Source organism: Salminus brasiliensis, chromosome 23 (genome assembly GCF_030463535.1).
Source record: "Salminus brasiliensis chromosome 23, fSalBra1.hap2, whole genome shotgun sequence".
NCBI lineage: Eukaryota > Metazoa > Chordata > Actinopteri > Characiformes > Bryconidae > Salminus > Salminus brasiliensis.
The window spans coordinates 10,892,218-10,913,788 of NC_132900.1; the positions used below are offsets into that span (position 1 = coordinate 10,892,218).

A 21,571-nucleotide genomic window follows, 5' to 3' on the forward strand; every position below is an offset into this window, starting at 1 on the left:
GTTGCGTGGCTTCAGCCGTGCCAGGGCTAAGTAGGAACGCCAGACGTTTACCAACATGCAATCACACCGGCGAGCTCGCGAACCATTAGGAACACATTCGCTGAATTTGTTCTGAATAGAAATCGCATACAGCTCCTTTAATGTCCACCTTCTACACCTGTAGCATATGAGTGAATAGCATAGACAGTACTATTGATGTGTCTCCTCTGTATATTGATGTCTTCTTAGTAAAATAACATAATAGAAGCAGCTGCCCATTGACACCTACTATAAATGTGTTCCAGTGGGTTTTCACTTCGTCTAAAGAGCAGCTTAATGTGGCAAACGTGTGTGTGTGTGTCTCCATGGTGATGGACCATACAATACAGAAGCAGTAGCTGAAGATTAGACAGTATTGGAGTCTCCCTATTCAGACAAGGTGCTTCCATTGTGGCCTGTTCAAAATTAATTCGACAAGGAAGTGAGTATGCAGTTCACGTTCAATTAACGTGAAATATGGACCCGTCTCCCACTCACTTCAGTCAACAGCCAGCTCAGGAGGGACGAAGACAATTAATTAGCTACTTAATCAATCATTTTTGGTCAACCTTTCTTTCAGTGGATGTCTATGCACTGGAGCAACTCCTTTACTGTAGCCACTGTAGCTACTGTAGCACTGTGGAGGCCTTGCAGGGCCAGTTAACAGTTATTTAAAGCCAAACACATAAAGATAAATGGTCGTGTGAAAGAGTATTGAGTTATGAGGTGGTGAGATGATGAGAGGTGCTTGGACCTCTGGATGTTTTTTAGGCCCTGTAGACACACTACTATGGGCTCATATGCCTTTGGCTTATTTCAGCTGAAGTCCCTGTGTTGCTTTTGAAAGGCTAGATGGGTCAAAACACATTATTACCTTTATCTTTCTTCCTCTTTCAACTCTCTTCCTCCCCTCTTCCTTTGTATTATTTTCCTCAGCTGTCTAGAGTACTTATTCTTTCCCCTTTAACTTCTCTTCTCCCCCTATTTCTCTGTCTTCCTATAACCCCCCACCCCCGCCCTCTGTTTCTGTGCTATATTGGAAGCCTTGCCTGTCTGGGTAGTGAGTTGGCAGTGGTGACGGCTTCAGCGGTTGTTATATGAGCATTAGCAGTGTGTGTGTGTGTGTGTGTGTGTGTGTGTGTGTTTGTGTGTGTGTGTGTCTGTGTGTGTGTGTGTGTGTGTGTGTGGCAAAGTGTCCTGCAGGGGAATGCAGACTGACCCGTCAGCACAACTAATGGGAGAATGTGATACACACTCCTCCTGCAACAGAAATAACACTGTTCTCGCTCACACACACACACACACACACACACACACACACACACAGAAAGACAGCAAAAAGTGGAAGACAGCACAGCAACAGACAGTTATGCCAGAAAGCACATTTGGAAATGACAGACTGGTGCAAAAAAAAAAAAAAATCCACAGGGCAGGACCCTGATGGCCAACTTTCAGGCCAACGCAGGACAAGAAATGGACAATAAGAAATAAAAGGCACTAAAATGACCCTCATCACAGTCCAACAAACACCAACGAGCTGAAATGTAGGGATTTATTTGAAATGCTGTATTAATGAATGTATAGAAGTATTGACATTATGCCCTTATAGCGACAGCCAAGGCTTATCACACTGACCGCAATGCGGTCCATTAAACCATTAAACGCAAGGCTTTTTGAAGGTCTGCAAAACTCCGCTGACCAACAGCATGTAGATCATATCGTATTTGTCTTGTCCAAACTTTGTGTGGCTTACGTTCCTAAAATGGTCATAATTCATTTTTCCAAACTCCCCTTATCCCTCGAAATGAAACTTTAGGACCGATAAGCGAGCTCTGGTTTGATTGGCTGCTTTGTTCAAAAACTCAAAAACGAGCTGAAACACTCCTGAGAACTGCAATGTGAATGGGTGGGGCCTAGCAGTATAGGCTGAGTGAGCTGGGCTAAGATGTGGTGGGCTTAAAGCTGGGCTCCTGGGCTCCCCCTACAGTAGTGTACAGAAGCACAGAAGTGTAATTCCCTTTTGGCCCCAGTGCAGTGGAACTGTGTAAAAGATGCATGATGCTACCCTTACTGTTGGATGCACTGTGGCCGTTTCAGAGCAGGCTCATTCAGAAAACAGGTCAGATCACTGAGAGCTTATGACTGGTTTAATGTTTGCTTCAATGAAACAATTAAAGGCTTTTGATGTATGAAATATTGTACAATGCCATGCATATGCTTGCTTATTTAAAATGGTAGTTTTTTATTAACCAAATAAAAATATACCAACGTTTAGAGAAGATTAAAAAACAGAAACAGACATTTTTTCATGTCGGCCTTAAAGGACTAACTTTTTATTCTTCAGAAACCATATATTATTCAGTTTTTAATCTGAATACCTTTCAGCCATGTAATTATCATGAATTATGTAGATACAGTCTGTACTTTTTTATGCTGAGCAATTGAAATGCAGAACTTTTCACAATTCCTTACATTTAAATGGGATAAGAGAGGAGATAGTGCTCCGATTTCTTTCTAAATCCAAGATCATTGTGATCTCATACTAAAATAAGTACTCATTATTACTGAGGGAAGTGGAGAAGTCCAATTTCTGAAGGTTTCAGACCATTAAAAAGCCTTGCATTTACATTTCCTCTCACTGTACTGCTTGCAAAACAAAATAAACTATAAAATAATAAAACAATACACAGAAATCAACAGTGAGCAACCTTAAATATATACATTTATACACATGCTATGATAAATGTTCATTGTGCATTTGATGCAAATTAAGGACAAAAGACAAGTACAGTGGCAGGTGTCAATTTAAGTCATTTCCATTCTCCCATTTTCTACTCCCTGATAGCATCCAGTCAGTGAAGGGATAAGGACCATCCGTGTCTTAAAAGAGTCGAATTAGCCCTCCTTTTGAAGTTCTCCAATCTAGGCCACGTTACAAAGCATAGTACGGAAGAATTTGGGACACACCACCCTCTTTTAGGTCAAACCCTGCTTATGCCGGTAGACCTGGCAGTGGATCCTGATTCTTAGAGATACTGAAGCCACAGTCTTTTCTCATATATGTATTAGAGATGCTTTCTTCACATGTTCTGTACTGTACTTTCTTCAGTATCATCATTGAAACTTTGAGTAGCCTATCTTTGAGTAGCCTTACCATCACTAAGCTTTCAAATGAGCCATGTTCAACTATAACCTCAACCTAAGGTGGCCATCTACAACGAGATGGTTTTAGGTCTCCAGTCCTGGAGGGCTGGTCTCCAGCTACGTAGCATTAAGTTAAGGATGCTACAGTACCAGGGCTTCTGAGTAGCTCAACGGTCTAAGCGTTGGCTCCATCAAAGAAGATTGAGAGTTCAATCTCTGATGATGCAAATGCCATCACAGGATGTTCCTCCCTCTCCCACATTACTCAGTCTGACACAAGCCAGCGTAGATGTCTATTAGTATATTAGGCAGTTAGCATTCTCCTCCAGATGTTCAGCCATTCTGCCATGTTACAGCTTAAAAAACTGTATTTGGCTGTCTCCATGTGTCTTAGAGTTCCCAGTTGATGGTATCATCTCACAGCGGGAGTTCTGGGTGTGGGAATTGGCAATGATTACATTGGGGTTCAAAATGGGGGACAAATACATTAGCTGGGGTATGTTGTCAAATGAAAGCTGCAGCATATGTATGTCTTGGGGAATCACATGTTAGCCTTAACGCTCCCAGCAATGTAGCACTGTGCGATGGTAGCTTGCTAGCAAGCAGGTCGAATTGGAAACAACTAAGGAGAATCCTGGGGAACAAATCCAAGAAACAACCTCTTGTTAAGGTTAAATGAGCTTTTTGCCAACCTAGCTTGTCCAACCTCGTACAAAAGCATGGAAGGTTAGGTCTGTAATATTTCTGACTACATTTGCTCCGAAGATGGATCAGCTCTGTTCTGTTTCTCTTCCGAACTCTGACCCAGCATTTTCTGCAGTTGTTGGCCTGATATTTATACTGGGTCTAAACTATACTTTGTTGGATCAGTGCCATCTTCAGTACATATGTAATGAGAAGTGGTGGATGAGACTCGCTGTTGTGTTGATGAGCTTATGGATGATGTGGATGATGTCTAATTCTGTATCATTGTTAAATATGATGACATGGTTAGACGGAGGTCTGGGTGGAGCTCTGTAAATGCTGGCTCATGGCTTGCCGCTTCACAAGATATGGATTCTGCTCAGGGCTGCAGAACTGACTTGGACAAATACCTACTACATAAATAACGAATGAGTTTACGTCCTTCTTCTACAACTGCGCCCTTCAGGACTCCAGGCTAGCATCCAAACAACATTCAACTTCTGAAAGAAAAACCCAATAAAGTAGAGGAAAAAATACCACAGATTTTATACCATATGGCTAAAAAAAAGAAAAAAAAAGATTTGACAGTGAAAGCCAACAAACAAGTCTTTCAGAAGACAATGCTTAATTGGGTATACAGACCTTTATAATAATAACAGACAGATATGATAATAATGGTTTGCACATAAAAAAATGTTTATGTTTAAAGGGGAGCTATGTTGAATTACTGTGAATTTGCACATCTGTGTCAGCAATGGGTACAACTTAAAGTAGTTGAATGCATTTGGACATATAGAGTATACAGATACAGATGACTTCTGGATTAAAAGAAAGAAAGTCTAACCAAAGAAGCAGGGTTTGACCGGCTCTCCTTTGCAAATGTGAAAAGTAAATGGGGGGCCTGAGGAGGCCCAGGGGCTGATGCCAATCCAAATGTTACAAAATGGTGATTTTTTAACACAGTATGATCTCCAAGGCACTGAGTTTTTACATCCTTGTAGCTTTATTTCCACCACAAGCAAATAAAAGTGCTCCACAAAGCTTTGCTTTGATCACCAATGTACCATTAGCTGAGAAACCTTCGAAACCTTCTGCAGACTCTGGGAATTTAGCTGAGCTGTGCTTTTTCCTAGCGTAGGCCACTACTGACCTAGCTATAGTGAACTAGACAAGCAGCTACATAAAAAATAAGATGATGAAAATATCAACCATATCTTCAAGCCTTTTCCCCAGAACTCCTGGGGCTGTAAAAGGTAGCACTCTGGTTAATTAGCCGTTAAGCTTAGCTGCTGTGGTGCTGTCTATCATTTGTTACAGTAATGGCTAGTTAAATGGGAGCGCAGTTATTGTTTATTGTGTTTGAGATCTCTGGTTATGCAGTGAAGCTACAGAGAAGCAGGCTATGTGGCTAGTTGGTGGCTACCTAGCTGGCCTCCTCAATCTGTTACCAGCCCCCCTCCCTAAACTGAAATTCCGTCTGTGCCACTGATTATATGTATTTGAATGCTCAGACCCAGTACAGACTACCCTAGACACCCTTAACAATTGCAAGAAACTTTTGTTTTGTGGATTAGATGGAAGTTTGGCCAGTGTTTAAAGATGGAAAAACACATATAAAAACACAAAGAAATGGAAAACAGTGTAGCTGATTCTAAATTGGTTAAATGGGAACACAGGCATGTGGAAATATTGCTCATATTACTATTTTTGGTAGCTCTACCTGCTTTGCCATGTTGTCAAATCCCTTCGAACGGACTAAAAAGTCTCCGACGACATGTTTTGTATCTTCCAAAACAGTCCCATTTCAAGTTCTAAACTTTCTCTATTGTCCTCAGTGCAATTTAAAGCCAAACATTCAAAATCTGACGGCCTAAACTGATCCACTTGAAAGGTCCAAACACACAATTAACATACTGTGTTTAGTTAGAAACTGTATACATGTAATTCCAGATGCAAAAATGTGTGAGTGTGTGTGTATATGTGTGTACTGAAGTTGGTGGTTTATGTTCTATAGTTAAAGATTTGAATGGATTGCAAAAACATTTGTTTATGGTGCATTTTTTTTTACTTAAAACTCTTTTTCCTATAAAATCGACACCAAACACAACTATATACATACTATACTGTGCATAGCATTCATATTTCACGTTCTGTCTAGAAATAACACTTTTATGTGTGTGTGTGCGTGTGTATGTGTAACATGGACCACTGAGGTCGTGCATCAATTTGTATTCAGCAACATGCCCAAATAAGGACTCAGAGGGTCCAAGCTGTTTTTATCTATGAGAAAAAAATGGAATAGAGCCAAAATCATCAAAATCTCAGGGCTAAACAACTTTGGTTTAAAGGTGATATGGTTTTTTTAGTATTTTTTTACCAAGCCAAAAGAGGCTTGAGGCTGTCCCTATTGTTGGATGCGCTGCAATAGAGTGCAAGCTTATTTAGACCAGTAAGGAATTACTGTTTTGCTCAATTTTCAGCTTACTCTGATCACACTCTTTAGGTGTAACAGTATTGAGAAATGCTGTTATCATTGCCACCATGGCCCGGAGGTTGCGAGTTTGAATCCCAAGCCTTCTTTGCCATCAGCTGCCGGAGTCCACGGGAGCACAATTTGCCATGCTCTAGATGAGTTGGTAGATAGTGCTCTCTTCCCTTACTCTGTAGCTGTAGCTGTGCTGCCGACAATTCCGCATCAACGGCAGTTAAAAAAGATCTCGTGGGCAGTACCAAATTGGGAGTAAAGGGGTAAATCGGCTAAGAAAATAATACAATTCTGTTATTAGTAGAGATTAAACAGTAGACTAAATGTTGTTTGTTTGTTTTTTTGCATTGGCCTTGAAGGGTTAATCAGAGTGCCGATAAAAGGTGATATTCAGTCGAAAATGTATAGGACAATACATATGGAATATTATTTGTTTTTGCTAACCACAGAGTGATATAAGGTCAATTTCTTAAGATGGCATTCGTTCTTTCCCATAGGGAAAAACAGCTTGGACTCCCAGCTTGTCCAAATGCTAAAGGCAAACTATAAATCAATGACGCATCCACAGATTCCTATTCCCTGCTGAACAGTCAGTAAATATGAAATCGTCTGCATGTCTTCTCTTTGGCGGTGGACTCAAGAAACAGGCCTGTTTTACAGCATTTCACCATGCCTTCCACTGCATGTTAATGACCAGCTGAAAGTAACGAAGTGTGGAGTCCATGTATACAGTCATTCATATCACATGACCATTCAGAGCCATGTAGAGCCAATCTGTAACCCCGTACTACTGAGAGCAAATGGAGCAAAATATGATTAATAGGAATTATGAGTACTGCTATGTTGGATAATATATACGTGTGTGTGTGTGTGTGTGGTGTGCGTATAAGAGAGAGCATAATTTAAGCAGATATTAGGCCTTTGCTGTCATAGTAAAATGCAGGCAAACAAGAGAGCCAGACGCAAGCAACCAGGCTGAAGAAGTTCCTGTGTGTTTGTATATGTATTTGAGTGTGTGTATATGTGTGCATGTTTGTGTGTGTGTGTGTGTGTGTGTGTGTGTGTGTGTGTGTGTGTGTGTGTGTGTGTGAGAGAGAGAGAGAGAGAGAGAGAGAGAGAGAGAGAATGTGCAAGGCTCTCAGTTCAAAGTCCACTGCACTGCCAGGGTGAGGATGAGGATGGTTAAAGTGGGCAGAGTGAGTGGAGCAGCATTGCGTCCGGTATTGAAGCGTCCGACTGGAGGTTCATGAGGAGGAGACTTCATCACTTCAGTAACGGTGGAGTCTGTAAGAGCTGTGAGAGAGAGAGAGAGAGAGAGAGAGAGAGAGAGAGAGAGATTTTTCTCTTTATTAAGCACTAGATTTTTTTTTTGAAAAAGGGCAATATCAAAGAAAATCTAAATATATATTCATGCATTTCTGTACATTTTTGCTGTTTTTCACTTTTTGACAGAATGAGAATCGGCCATTTGTTCTTTACATAAAATATAGCATAAAATAAAAAAGTAAAAAATAGAATACAATCTTTCCTCATTGAAAGTTGAAAAGTTTTTTCCTTTTTTCCATTTTTTTTTTTTTTGCTATTTTGCATCACAGCAATGATATAGATATAGATATGGAAACTATATATATATATATATATATATATATATATATATATATATATACATATGAGGCATATATATACATTTACTGTACACTATTATTACTATTATTACTGTATTACTATTATCATACTACTGTTATGCAACTAAACAGTCATTTTACTTTGCAATGCTTCAGTATATATATATATCATACTTTTGCTACCACTATTTTTGTCTAGCACTGCAAAATCTTTTGGCATCCATTTAATCATGATCTAAAGTGAACCTAAAGTCTCCACTATGAAGATGCACACAAAGGTTTCTGTGCAAATTCCCCACAGAGAGCCAGAATGAAAATAGATAAAAGAGCTAATGCGGCCCAGTGGAGATGCATTAGAGTGCAGCAGCGTTCCACTGTCTCCATTAAAACACATTAAAGCTCTTAGACTGCTGTATCAGGCCTAGACTACAGCAGGTAATGGAGCTTAAACATCCACTCATGCTCAAAATACTCCCACCGCCAATCAATCAGCAATGATACGCTCAACAAATGACGAAGCACACACACATATGCTTTCTTTTACAGACGAAAGATGTGGTCATCTCTTTTTCACAAATGCTCACACACACACACACACACACACACACACACACACACACACACACATATATATATATATATATATATATATATATATATATATATATATAAATGCAGTGATGACTCATGCTTGGTACTGATTGCTGTCAGTAATGGACTGCCCTCAGAAATTCTTTACAACCAATCAGCGGTAAATCAGCGAAATGGAGATGGAACAAGATCATCCTTCTCCATAACAGACCATTTCTATGTATGTGTGTGTGTATGTGAGTATGAGAGACAGATTTTTACCTTTCCGTTCATACAGGGATGCATTACCAGCCTGTTATTTTACTCAAAGTTTGCTTTTCCATCTTCTGCTCTATCAAATTACTTTCTCCTCCCCTATCCCTCTCTCTTTCCCTCCTTTTCTCTGAGCCCCTCTCTCTGATACAGTGATGGAGGGATCGAAGTGAATTAACTCAGTGTGCGCGAGTGCGAGCGAGTGTTGTGTCAGTGGATTAACTAAGATAAGCAGAGAGAAAAGTACTGCTCTGGATGAACACCATCAGATTTTACACTCTTCAGCTCAACGGCAGCCTTAACCCTCAGAAGTCCGGTTATGATGAATCATTTTAGAACTTTGCTATAATAACTTAAGACAACTGTGTAATTACTAGAAACTGTTCAAAATAAAAGTCTCACAGTAGTGGAATCTAGGTCACACCAGAAATGTATGAGGCCAGTCTCTGGTTGAAATGGAAATTCTTGTAATGCTCAACCTGCGGATAACTTTATGGATAAAGTCCCGGCCTTCAACAAAAACAGCCAATGAGGTTGCTGGTTACACCATTAGTACAGGGCGGTAGAGATACGAGATTGGCGGCTATTTCGTTAATTAGCTGATCCTGAGAGCCTGATTAGATCATATGTGTGGGTTAAGGATTACAGTAGCTAGATGGAAACCCACACATCCCATTACTGCCAGTGTTGTACTCAATTCCTTGTGTTCCGTGTGTTGAGTCTGTTTTTTTTTACTGTATCTGACTCACTCACAAATTTGTAGAATGTGTAAGATGAACATGCCTTGAAAAAAGAGTAAAGACTTTTACTCACACTAATTGGATGCCCTTCGTGAGAGTACACTAATCAGCCCAGGACAAGGAGTGTCAGAACCCAGCAGAGCTCACAAACACCTCTTACCACACAGAAAACAGTGCAGACCACATTTAACCACGGTCAAACGCACAGCAGCAACCGCCAGAAAGCTAAAGGAATTGCGTCCTGTGATGGGAGGTTTTAGCGCTAGATAAGCAGCTCTTTTCACTCTGAGCTCCACAGTGTAGTTCTGCCCAGGAATTCACGGATCTCTCAGAGAGTGCTCAAAGTTCACAGTGCTTTAAACGTGGTTGATTCCAAAAAGTAAAGTACAGTTCATCTTGAGAGGTCAGTGCCGGAAGCCCTAAATGATACTGAGTAATGTCTGGATAGGTTAATGTAGCATCCAGCATCAATTGTGGATATCTGTGTAGCCAGAATAAGCAGAACAAACAAGGGTTTTTGTGTATTATTGAGCTACGCTGTCAGATTTAATCATTTTTTTAACAGTAATCTGACCTTCAGTTTCCAGTAGTTTGGTCTTTCCCTATTCCTAGTTATGGGAGCCTGGTCTTGTGTGACTGGAAATAACTGGCTGGCAGCATTGCGATGCTGGACGCCGAGTGAACAGACTTGCCTATAAGGACTTTGGCTATGCAGAAAGTTAATTATCAGCAAACCAACAATCCTGATCCTTATGAAATATAAGTTGGAAAATAGTGTACTCTAACTGGTTTCAGTGTGGTAGTCACTGATATTTTAGAAATCCCAGATATTTTAATTAATGTTGTTATACACCTTACATCACAACCACTGCACACGTAAGCACCCAGTGATGATGTATTAGCGGCAGTTTAAAAAAGAGGCAGTGGTTAACTGCACATGTATCGGAAGAGGCATGTGCTAGTCTACACCATCCCAGTGCTGGGAGCATTGCAGGTGATTGGGGGGGGGGGGGGGGGGGGGGTTGGGCAATAGGCTATTTAATTCGGGGAAGAAAATTGGGGTTAAAAAAAAAAAGAAGAAAAATACAGTGTAAGTGCTGTAGTGCTGTAAATATGACTTAATTGGTAACACATCTTCCAGTAAGTTACTATAAATGTACAGTGTTTTTGCTATCAGCTGTCAGTGGGCAGGCCATAGGCGGTTTAAGGGGTTAAACAAGCATCCTAAAAGCCCTGTATTTTGGTTCAATATGTTTTTAGCTAAATAATGCATGATTTAAGAAAACCTTAAATACAGACTAAATATTTGTGTTACTCTCATTTTTATGTATTGCGTCACATGTCAAGGTCAGCACAAATGTACTGAACCAAATGAATAGGCAAGGCTTGCACTAAACTTTACTGACCATTTAACTGTCCCTTTACCCACTCATTAGTATTAACACTCTAAACCTCAACTATATCACCTACAAAATGGAATCCAATGGCCTATCACTTATGTATAACCTGCCACAAGGATGCAATTAATGTCAAACGCTTTTGAGGTCTGCGGTACCACACTCGCTGTTAGATCACTGCAGTGCAGCCTGTACAGTAAGCTTGTATTCGCTAGGCCAAGCCAGTTGTAGCATAAAGCTGTCTCAGTTTCCATTAAGATATCACCACCTCCTCCCCAGCTTTCTCTTTTCTTCTGTTGCTATTGTTTTCCTGAAGGACAATGGACAAAGAGGCAATTGTGTTTAGCAAGAAAGAGGCGGTTGTTTGGCCCAAACCAGAGTGTGAGCGTGAAGAGAGGCCATCAGGGAAGTATCAGCCTCTACTTAGGATACCCCACTGTGGAGAAGATGACAAAGAATGGGCGTTTGTGATCTTTACACTCAACCCAGGCCAAAAACATCCCGCTCCAGTATGCAAATGAAACAGATCTGTGCTGTGCTAAAATCAAAAAGACATTTTTTGACATTGTTTATATTTTTTATGACTCTTGTCAATGAATGCAGCAATGATTCAAATTCTAGTAGAAAGCCTTCTTCCCTGGACAGTAGAGACAGTTACTCCAACCAAACAAGATAAACTCTGTTTTAATACCCTTTATTTCGAGAGAGACAGTGAAAGAACAGGTGTCCCAATACTTTTGTCCATAGGCTAACCATAGGCTACTTTATGGACTTATGGTCTACATGGCTTAGTCCCAAACGTTACGGAGGGCACTGTATATCCTGCCATGTAGAGTGCACTAGGCAGCATGTGTGAGATGGGTGGGTGGGTTTTCGAAACACGTGTGTGGTGCGGATACTGACAAGCCAGAGGCTAAAGATCAAAGTGCCAAAGTGAACTCCACATCACGATGCCCGAGATGATCACAGCAGTAATCAGAGAGTGCAATAACTCTGTTACCGAAGAAGTGAGTGAGTGTGTGTGTGTGTGTGTGTGTGTGTGTGTGTGTGTGTGTAATCGCAGCTATATTCTCCCTGTCTGTTCGCTCAGGTTAGCCTTTGATCAGCTCTGTGTTTTGATGCGGCACACCACCGGCCTGTCAGAGAGTGTCAGAAAGTGGAAAGCATGACAGACTTTTTGAAGTGGTCTAATATCATGTGTAATTTTTTTTATTATTATTATTCTTCCACAAGAATGTGATTTTCATCTCAGAGGCTTCTACTGAGATAGCAGAAGTGGAAGGGAGGGCAAAGGGGGAGGCAGTTAGTGAGAAACTGACAAAACACTGCAGTGTGGCAGTGTGTACAGAGAGGGGGTGGTGGATTACAGCAGAGGAATGGAGAAGGGATGGTTTCTGCAGAAGTGTTTCATAGATGGGTAGATATGATGTGGGTTTATACATGTGTGAGTGCACATGTACATACTATACTACATGGACATAAGTATTGGGACCTGCTTATTTATTGTTTCAAGGGTGAAATCAAGGGTATTAAAAACAGGTTATCCTGTCTTTGTTGGAGTCACTGTCTCTGCTGCCCAGGGAAGGCTTAGCGTTAGCAAGGTTAGGATGTTGGATGATCACCTCCCCAATTCATTCCCAAGTCATATCCAAAGAATTGGATGAAGTACCAACCATCATGTCAGAGAACACAGTTCCATTGCTCCACAGCTCAATGCTGGGCCCCCTCTAGCCCACGCCTGGCATTAGGCATGGTGCCAACAGATTCATGCTTATCTGCCTCAGAGTAGAGGCAGATTCTATTGGCAGTACTCCTCTACAGGGACTGGACAAGTTGTGTATGTGTGCACGCATTTGCACATTGGTGTGTTGGTCATCCTCTAGTCCTTCATCAGTTGTCACAGGACGCTGCCCACAGCTGTCCTGTGGATATTGCTGGTTGGAAAACTGTCCTCAGTCCAGCAGTGATGCTGAGGTGTTAAAAAACTCCAGCAGCACTGCTGCATCTGATCCACTCATACCAGCGCAAAACACACTAACACGCCACTGCAGCAGTTTCACTGCAGTGCAGAAAATGACCCACCACCTAAACAATATGGACCACTGACTGGATGGTCTACAGTCTATAATTATAGAACTAGTGCTCCTATATGGTCAGCTGATGCTGATGTTAGTTGTTAATGTTATGGGCTGTATAGACTGGATAGTGAATGGTACTGGTAATGACTCTCTTTCGCTAGTCTGAACTACGCTCTGAAATGGAACGGGAGGGTGGACTCCAAATATTTTTGGCTTGGAGTCTACATTGCTTTCCTGTGGTCTGGACCCCCAGTTGGTGTGGAGAGAAAGGGAGGAGATGGGAGAGAGGTGGGTGCGACTTTCGTTAGACATGGAGTTGGACTGAAAAGCAGGGTTATATTAGGGGCTTGAAGGTAAGGAGGAGGAGTTTAAGGCGTTGTCCTACTCAGATCAACTCAGAACAATACTGAATACAAAAACATCAACAAATTCTCTTTAATAGTATGTAATGTACTAAACTTATACATACATGTATATATACATGCATACACAAAATCACAAAATCATACAAACATATATACTATGTATATAAAATGTATGTATGTTTGTATGTGTAGATGTATACATGTGTGCGTTTATATGTGTCTTGTTTACTTGTTTGTTTGCAGGCCCGACATTGGTCTAATAGCTTTTGCAGGGCAGGCCTGAGGCAGAAACATCACTGAACTGAATCAGAGACAGAGGTCTTGTTTACACTATTCGGTTTGATCCAGTTCAAACGCCACCACATCAAATGGCATCACATCAGAGACGTCATATTTAAGACTCAGCCACATCAAGTGAAATATACATTCAGAAATATGCTTTATACTCTTCTAATCTAACGCTTTCACCACAAGCTAGGACGTTAGCTTCAAGCTAACAAAATAACCACAAAATAACAAGATAATATGCCAGTCAAGATACTGCATAATGCCATATGCTAAACACACTATATAGACAAATGTATTGGGACACCTGCTCATTCATTGCTCATTCAAATGGAGGGCATTAAAGAAAGAGTTTGTCCTGCTTTTGTTGGAGTAACTGTCTCTACTGTCCAGGGAAGGCTTTCTAGTTGATTTTGGAGCACTGCTGTGAGGATTTGATTGCATTCCAGACAGGAGCACTACTGGAGTCAGGATGTTGGATGAGCACCACCCCACCTCTTCTCTTTTCCAATTCCCCAACTCATCCTAAAAGTACTGGATGGAGCACCATCATTCCATAGAACACTATTCCACTGCTCCACAGCTTAATGCTATGGGGCCTTTTACCCCACTAGACCATGCCTGACATTAGGCATGGAGCCAATAGCTTTATGTTTATTTGCTATTCTTTTGGCAATACATCTCTATATGGAAGGCTCAATGTGCTGCACCGGGCATATCAGAACAGTGTAAACATTAAACTACAGTGCTGCTGCCCTCTAGGACCTCAAGGTTGGCACTGTTTTAGGGGACCTGCTGAAAGTAGGTGCCTTGCCGTGGCTTAAAAACACATTCCTGGAAGGAAGTTGAAGTCATTCTTTGGTTTGGTTTACCATTCCTTGGACTATGATTGAAGTTATGGTTAGTGGAATAAATACTTGTATGGGTATAAATAGAAAACCCAACTTGGCTGCAGTATTCAAGTCCTCACTTAAATACATACAGACATTCCTGCCTTCCAGCGACTACATGAACTGCTGCTCCTTTAGTCCCTGAAGTTAGACTAGCTAATTGCTCCATGCCCCTGAACACCATTATTATCTGGAGCTTGGAAGCCATTTTGGCCCATTTTGTCTAGAAAATATGCGTTTGGGAGATGACTAAGACAAATGCTTAGCAACACTTGCCATGATTGCACACAATTTACCCCCAACCCCAAATTTGGATGGTCAGCTAAAGGGGTTAGCCTACAAACTGCAACTGACGTGAACACTGAAAGTTGTTTGGGTAGTGATAGCTCCCCCTTGTGGAGAATCCTCAGCCTGAAGCTGAGCATTTATATAAAATGTTTTATTAAAATGATTGCTTTAACACTCATCATGACCTTAAAAGTTCTGGGCTGTGACTCAGCTCAATAAGCTCAGTTAAACTGCAACAGCAGAAATGCCTCTCAGAATAAACAACACATTGACCCTTTAAGTAGATGAGCTACAACAAGAGAAGACCATGTCAGCCAAGGACAGAAAGCTGAGGCTGCAGTGAGCACATGCTCAACAAAAATCTGCATAGCGGAGGACCGGAAAAAACATAGCCTGGTCTGATGAATCTCAGGTTCTATAGAAGCACACAGATGGTTTAGTCAGAATACCAGCGTCAACAGCATGAATCCATGGACCCAACATGCCTTGTGTCAACAGTCCAGGCCAGTGGAAGTGGGATGTAAGGGTGTGGGGAATGTTTTCTTGGTGGACTTTGGACTGTTTAGTATCCATTAATCATTGCTTTGATGCCACAGCCTATTGCAGCATTGTTGCTGACCATCCCTTTATGACCACAATTTGCCCATCTTCTAGCGTCTAGAAGCATGATGATGCATTATGTCACAAAGCCAAAGTCCTCTAAAACTGGTTTAATGAACATCACGATGAGGTCAATGTTCTTCAGTGGTCTTCCCAGTGGTCTTCCCACTTCCCATTCTGACCCAATCACATCAGCATGGACCGGAACTTGCTGTGGAATCCATGCCATGAGGATTTGAGGTTGTTTTGAGGGCAAAATGAGGCCTTCCTAATAAATAGACTTTCCCCCAAATGAATCCTTTAAAAGCAGCCAGTGAAGCACTCAATGAAGTCCAGCTCATCTCAGCAGCCACAAAATCAGTTCCCAGAAGCCTGCTGGAGATCATTTTCTCTGATGGTGTCTCCATCTCCAGCCAACTACACTGTCAGGACAGACAGTGACACTGTGATGCAATTTGGAGAAGAGGAGGCATTTACCTTTAAGGCAGTAAAACAACAGAAACGTGCTCAGGTAAAACTGACTGACTTCCCCCGTTTGCATGTGGCGCGCACAATCACAAACTAATGGGCTCAACGAGATTGTGACCGTAGTTTCTGGGGTAGAACTGATTATGCTGAAGGTTCTCCATCTGGCCCACCGCTGGAACCCCATTTCCTCCCTCCTTGCCTCCAGCTGAGGGAAAAGATGGATGGCTATACTTCTCCTTCGCTCCTATTACTCTATCCTGATGTCCTGTAGAGTCACACAGAGGCGTAGCTTGGGGGTGGTTTAGAACTGAATCCAGCCTCAAATATTTGAGAGTTCCGAATGGGTGTTGATGGGTGGATGCACACAGCGCAGCTGATTACGTACGTGTCACACAGCTTTCATTTGCAGTAATTGCTGTATGCAGTAATGATGTTCATAAAAGGTCATTGAAGTCATTACGAATTCTCTGTATTTAACCACTCAAACAACAAATGAATGCATCCCACTGTCTGGTAGGTGACATCTAATTGGTTACCAGCTGCTACAGTGAGAAACAGCCTATGGGAACCATGCAATTTTTCCTGTTTCTGTTTGAAAAGCCCTGCTAGCTACTAGCCAGCTGGGTATACTGAAGGTCGACTGCGGGAGGGGGAAAAAAAGGGTAGATCTGCTTTCAGTATGCATTTTCAGAGCCAGTCAAAGATAAAGTCTGTATGCATTAATTAATAATATTGTATTAATAATATAATAAATAATATAATAAAATAATATGGCAAGACCGCTTGATGGTATACTGTGCCTTAAATAATTCCATATAGAGATGCTTGGCCTATTCTGATTCACATTTTTTCTAAACCTATGACTGGTATATGGTATGCAAATTATTGCATACTTCACACCAATTTGCACTAATTGCCAATCATCCCAAAAATATTGGATAGAGCACCAACCATCATTTCACACAACTCCAGAGTTCCACTGCTCCACAGCCCAATGCAGATACCCGCTAGCCTACATGCCAATGGGTGGTAAAATGCAGTGAATGTCTTGTTGGATGTGTGAAAAATGGGTTGCAAAGCAGATGTTAATGATTGGCAAAAACCTAGTGATTGCAATTGGGCAACCCAAAGGCCATAGTGTGAAGGACGTAGCTGAATTTCTTCTAGACTGGGATTTCTGCCCCTGCTGGTAGCCCAGTATGGCCGCACGCTTTCTACAAATTCAGCTACTTCCTTCCTTTCGGGGAGCTATTCATACTTCCTAAGTGAACATTGAGAGCTCTAATTGGACATAAACATCTGAGGACATAAACATCTCCGCCAAAATGGAAGGGTAGACATCCTAGGTATGGCAAAAGTTGTCCAGGCAATACATTCACTGAGACACTGAGACTGGTGATGTGTGTGACGATGTGTCAACTGCTACAACTCTGTACCCTGTGTTACACGATACGCTCATTAAATATATTCCCACATCTGTAGTAATGAAATGCAGTGGCACATTGTTCAGGTAATGGTAATGTTGTGATGGTATGGCCTCAGTATGACTGTGTGTGTGTGTGGAGTACAGTGTGCTTGTGCTGGTCATTAAATGGGTGCTGTGAGTCACACGGGGATGTCTGGGTTTGTCATCAGCAGCTGATGGGCTGGGAAAAAGGAACAAGACGATGATCTCACCACCGCAAAGGACACACACACACACACAGTTACACACACACCAACACATTGGCAAAATGCAAGGAATATGGTAAGATTTCATTATTGAGAAATAATGTGATCTAAAATCAATGTTAGAGAAAAATAGAACAGTGACTGGACGACTGGGTGTGGGCATTCGAGCTATGACTTCAATTATGTTGGTAACAGAGTAATTTAGCAACTGATCTAAAGATTAATTGGAAGTAATTAATCAGCCAGAGCTATAACTCTTAAACACGGGGGGCTAAAAGCCTCCAATTCTACCTCTTTATCTACTGTGCTCCTTTAGGAATGTGATTTCACAGTGCTGTTATTGCATTTATCTTGTTTAGTTCACATATTTGTATTGGGTTTGTGTCTCAAACCACCACATACACACTAAATCTACACCATATGGACAAAAGTATTGAGACACCTGCCCATCCATTGTTTCTTCTGAAAATTACAGGCCTTGCCAACTAACCAAGCTTGGACCATGGTTAGTATCCCTTGTGGAATATCCCTACAGGCTCGAGAATTCCCCAATTACTACTTCACCATGATCAGCTTTGAACATTAAGGTTGTTGTTTAACCTAGGAAAACTCAAACGGGACCGCAGATGTGCTTGTTGCCATGGTTAGTTCGGTCAATTGCTGACGTAAGGTCACACTGTGCTATACTGCCCACACTGTTGATTACGATTGGGCATCTTGTGGACACATCCTTTTCATTTCTGAGGACATGTTGGGCAGGCATATGCAAAGTGAAGAGCAACTGTGCCAAGTAAGAGCAAGTCCTGTTTGTAGCTCTTTTGGGCTACAGCCATGCACAGCTGACAGAGGGCTGTCAAAACCACTCTACTGAAAGCAGATAAAGGTCAAAGTGCCTCCCTTGTGTACGCCATACGCAGTGAGCAAGATTTTTGCTTCACGTCGTCCAGCACAAGAGTCACGGCATCTTCAGAAATCTGCCCATAACAGCAGCTGATAGCAGCAGTCGATGGAAACATGCATTAGTTTGCATTTTCTTTCAACATTCTTTCGTAAATCTGCATACAATTTTTGGAAGGTTTAAATGGAAATCCAGCTATTGTTAGTGTGTGTGAGTATACATAGGCTGTGCAGTACTGAGAGCAAACAAAGTGTGTGTATGTGTGTGTGTGTGTGTGTGTGTGTGTGTGTGTGTTTATGCATGTACCAAATCTGCCAGAAGAAAAGACAGACGGAGCGCCAGTCCGACAGCATCGTTCATGCACTCAAGGCCACAGACACCCAGCAAGAGAGAGAGACGAGAGGAAGGAAGGACAGATTTAAAGAGAGTTTCACTGCATCAATGAATATTTTCTTATTTCCTGACTTATCTAGGTCATTTTTGTCATGCTACCAAGAACAATGGTGATGGGCCACTTTAGTTAAAGGAATAGTTTGGCGTAAAGTTGTAGTTGATCAGCCATGATGCTTCATTTGGCATCTAATGGAAGCATAAACCAAGGTAAGTGGCATTCAGAATGAAGAAAGTTGCTGAATTTGCAGTTGTATCAAAACGTATAGTCATATGGGTCTGTCGGCAGTGGCAGAAACTGTGTCTGAAAGAAGAAACTGACGGACAGGGACCGCTGGGGAGTTTCATGGCTTGTGAATGACATTGCAGTTCTATGCGAAGTGTTCTTTCAGAAATTTTTGGTGAAGGACCTGCTTTGACTTCTAGAAGCAATTCTTGCCTGGAAGTGAAGCAAATTTCATTCATAAGTCGTGAAACATGTTGGCAGTCTCTGTCCATCAATTTTATTTTTAAGCCATTGGCGACATTTGGGGCATCTGTAAGCCAATAGTAGCATTTACACCAATCAGCAATAACATTGGCGTCACATGTCTAATATTGAGTTGGTCACCCTTGTGCCACCACAACAGACCTGACCCTTTGAGGCACAAGACCTCTGAAGGTGTCCCGGATATCTGGCACCAAGTCGAGAGGTGGGGCCTCCATGGATCACATGAAGTCTTAGGTGCCCATGACCCTGTCGGTTCACCAGTTGTCTTTTCTAAGACCACTTTCGGAAGGTACAGACCACTACATTCCCTGCATATAAATCTCACAATATCTGCCCTGATGCCTGATGTTTTGGAGATGCTCTGAGCTTTTTTGTGTTTGTATTTTTTACCTGGTATTTTTAACTTTTTGACAATGTGAATCTGACATGTGTTTTTCACATTGCGTCCAAATTTTGTGATGAATGGACCAATAGAAATGCTCCAAATTAATTTGGAATAAAAATGGACTTCTATTGGAAGTTAAGAAGGTTTTTTCCTTCTCCTATAAAGTTGCCATTTTGGTGATCATTTTTATTTTTCTGTGACAGTTACAATATATTACAGTAGGTTTAAAATTGCAAGATGCAGATACTAACCCAGCATCATCTAAATGTTATGCTCTTCTTTAAGTAGCAGTTTGAAATACTGATGGAGACAGAGATATTTTCAGAGTGTATATATTAATTTCCTCCAGACATATATGTATAATACTAGGAGGTATATATTCAGACCTTAACCTCCTAGTATTGGAAACATTGCTAGTGTAAGGGGGATTATAAACGGGTGGGTTCATCAAAATTCATCAAAAAAGGGAAAAATTCAACAGACAAATGAAAATGAATAAATAAAAAAAATACATAAAAATTAAATTATGTCATTGTGTATCCCTAGATAGTGTCATACAGTATCACAAACCACCTAAGTATGTCTATATTAGAGATTACACGAAACGCCTGGCCTGCTCTTGGTCTGAACGCTAATAAGTGAGGTATATTATATTTAGCTCCAGTGCCAAACAACAAAAAAAAATATTTGGACTTTACTTTGGCTGACTGACTAAGTTTATTTAAACTATTTCTTAAATCCTACTTTAGCTACTTCAGCTGATCTTCCTGAAGAATCACACCTTTCACATTTGGACTAAATTTCATGTAAACAACACAAATTTTTCCCCTATATTTTTGCCAAGCGCATTCACAAACACCCTGCAAAGAATATTGTGTTGTCTTCACTCTGTGTCTCGATAATGAGCTGCTCTTTAGCCTCTCCCCGGGGTTAGTGTGGGCCAGCTGGCCTCTTAACGAAAGCCAGATTCTCACACTGCAGCAGAGACCTGGAGGCTGAAATCAGCACTCAGGAAATCAATAGCACGGCCACATCTAAAGGGCTCCAATTATCTCATTAAAGACCCACGGTGAGCAGAGGCCAGCAGAGAGAAAAGCACTGCTGGACCACTGCTTATTAACGAGGAAACGAGGGGCAGAAACTTTCGGTTCGTTCAGGTCATTTAAAGCCGCCACTTCCGAGTGCAACTGCCACCTCCGATTCAAAGTTCAGGGTTCTTACTCACCTTTTTCACCTGGTTCATCTCATCAGCTCATTATAGCACTTCAGAAGCTGAATCAAGCATGTTTGAATAACAGACTAAAGAGGGTGAAGCAGCAGTGTTTCAACCCTTAGACATTTTTATGTTTGTAACATTTGTAATGGTCATTTCGATATTCATACTGTTTACATTCATTACAATAAAACTGTATGATCCAAGGTTACATACCTGTTAGTGGCAAAAGTAAGTGAACCTTTAGGATTTGCAGAAAATGGAGGGTGAAACTAGAGTAAAGCGTTTTCAGTCAATGAGATGACAGTCAGATGTGAGTGGGTGCCCAGTTTTTAAAGAGCAGGGATCTATCAAAGTCTGACCTTCACATCACATGTTTGAGGAAGTGTAAAATGGCACAAACAATGGATACTTCTGAGGACCTCAGAAGAAGAGTTGTTGATGCCTATGAGGCTGGAAAAGGAAGCAAAACCATCTCTAAAAAAATCCAATCCACCAATCCACAGTCAGACAGATTGTGTACAAATTGAGGAAATCAAGGCCATTATTACCCTCCCCAGGAGCAAAACGAGGTCACAAAGGAACCCAAAGGAACTTCTAAGCAACTATAGGCC

General features: G+C 41.3%; 1 protein-coding gene across 1 annotated transcript in view; it reads right to left on the reverse strand.

Moving 5' to 3' along the window:
- Positions 1-1,556: 1,556 nt before the first annotated feature.
- Positions 1,557-21,571, reverse strand: part of gpc5c (glypican 5c) — a 241,227-nt gene continuing 221,212 nt past the window's right edge. Inside the window, exon 9 of the mRNA XM_072669083.1 lies at positions 1,557-7,624. Within this exon, the coding sequence (XP_072525184.1) occupies positions 7,470-7,624 (155 nt within the window). The 3' untranslated portion in view covers positions 1,557-7,469. The remainder of the gene's footprint in view (positions 7,625-21,571) is intronic.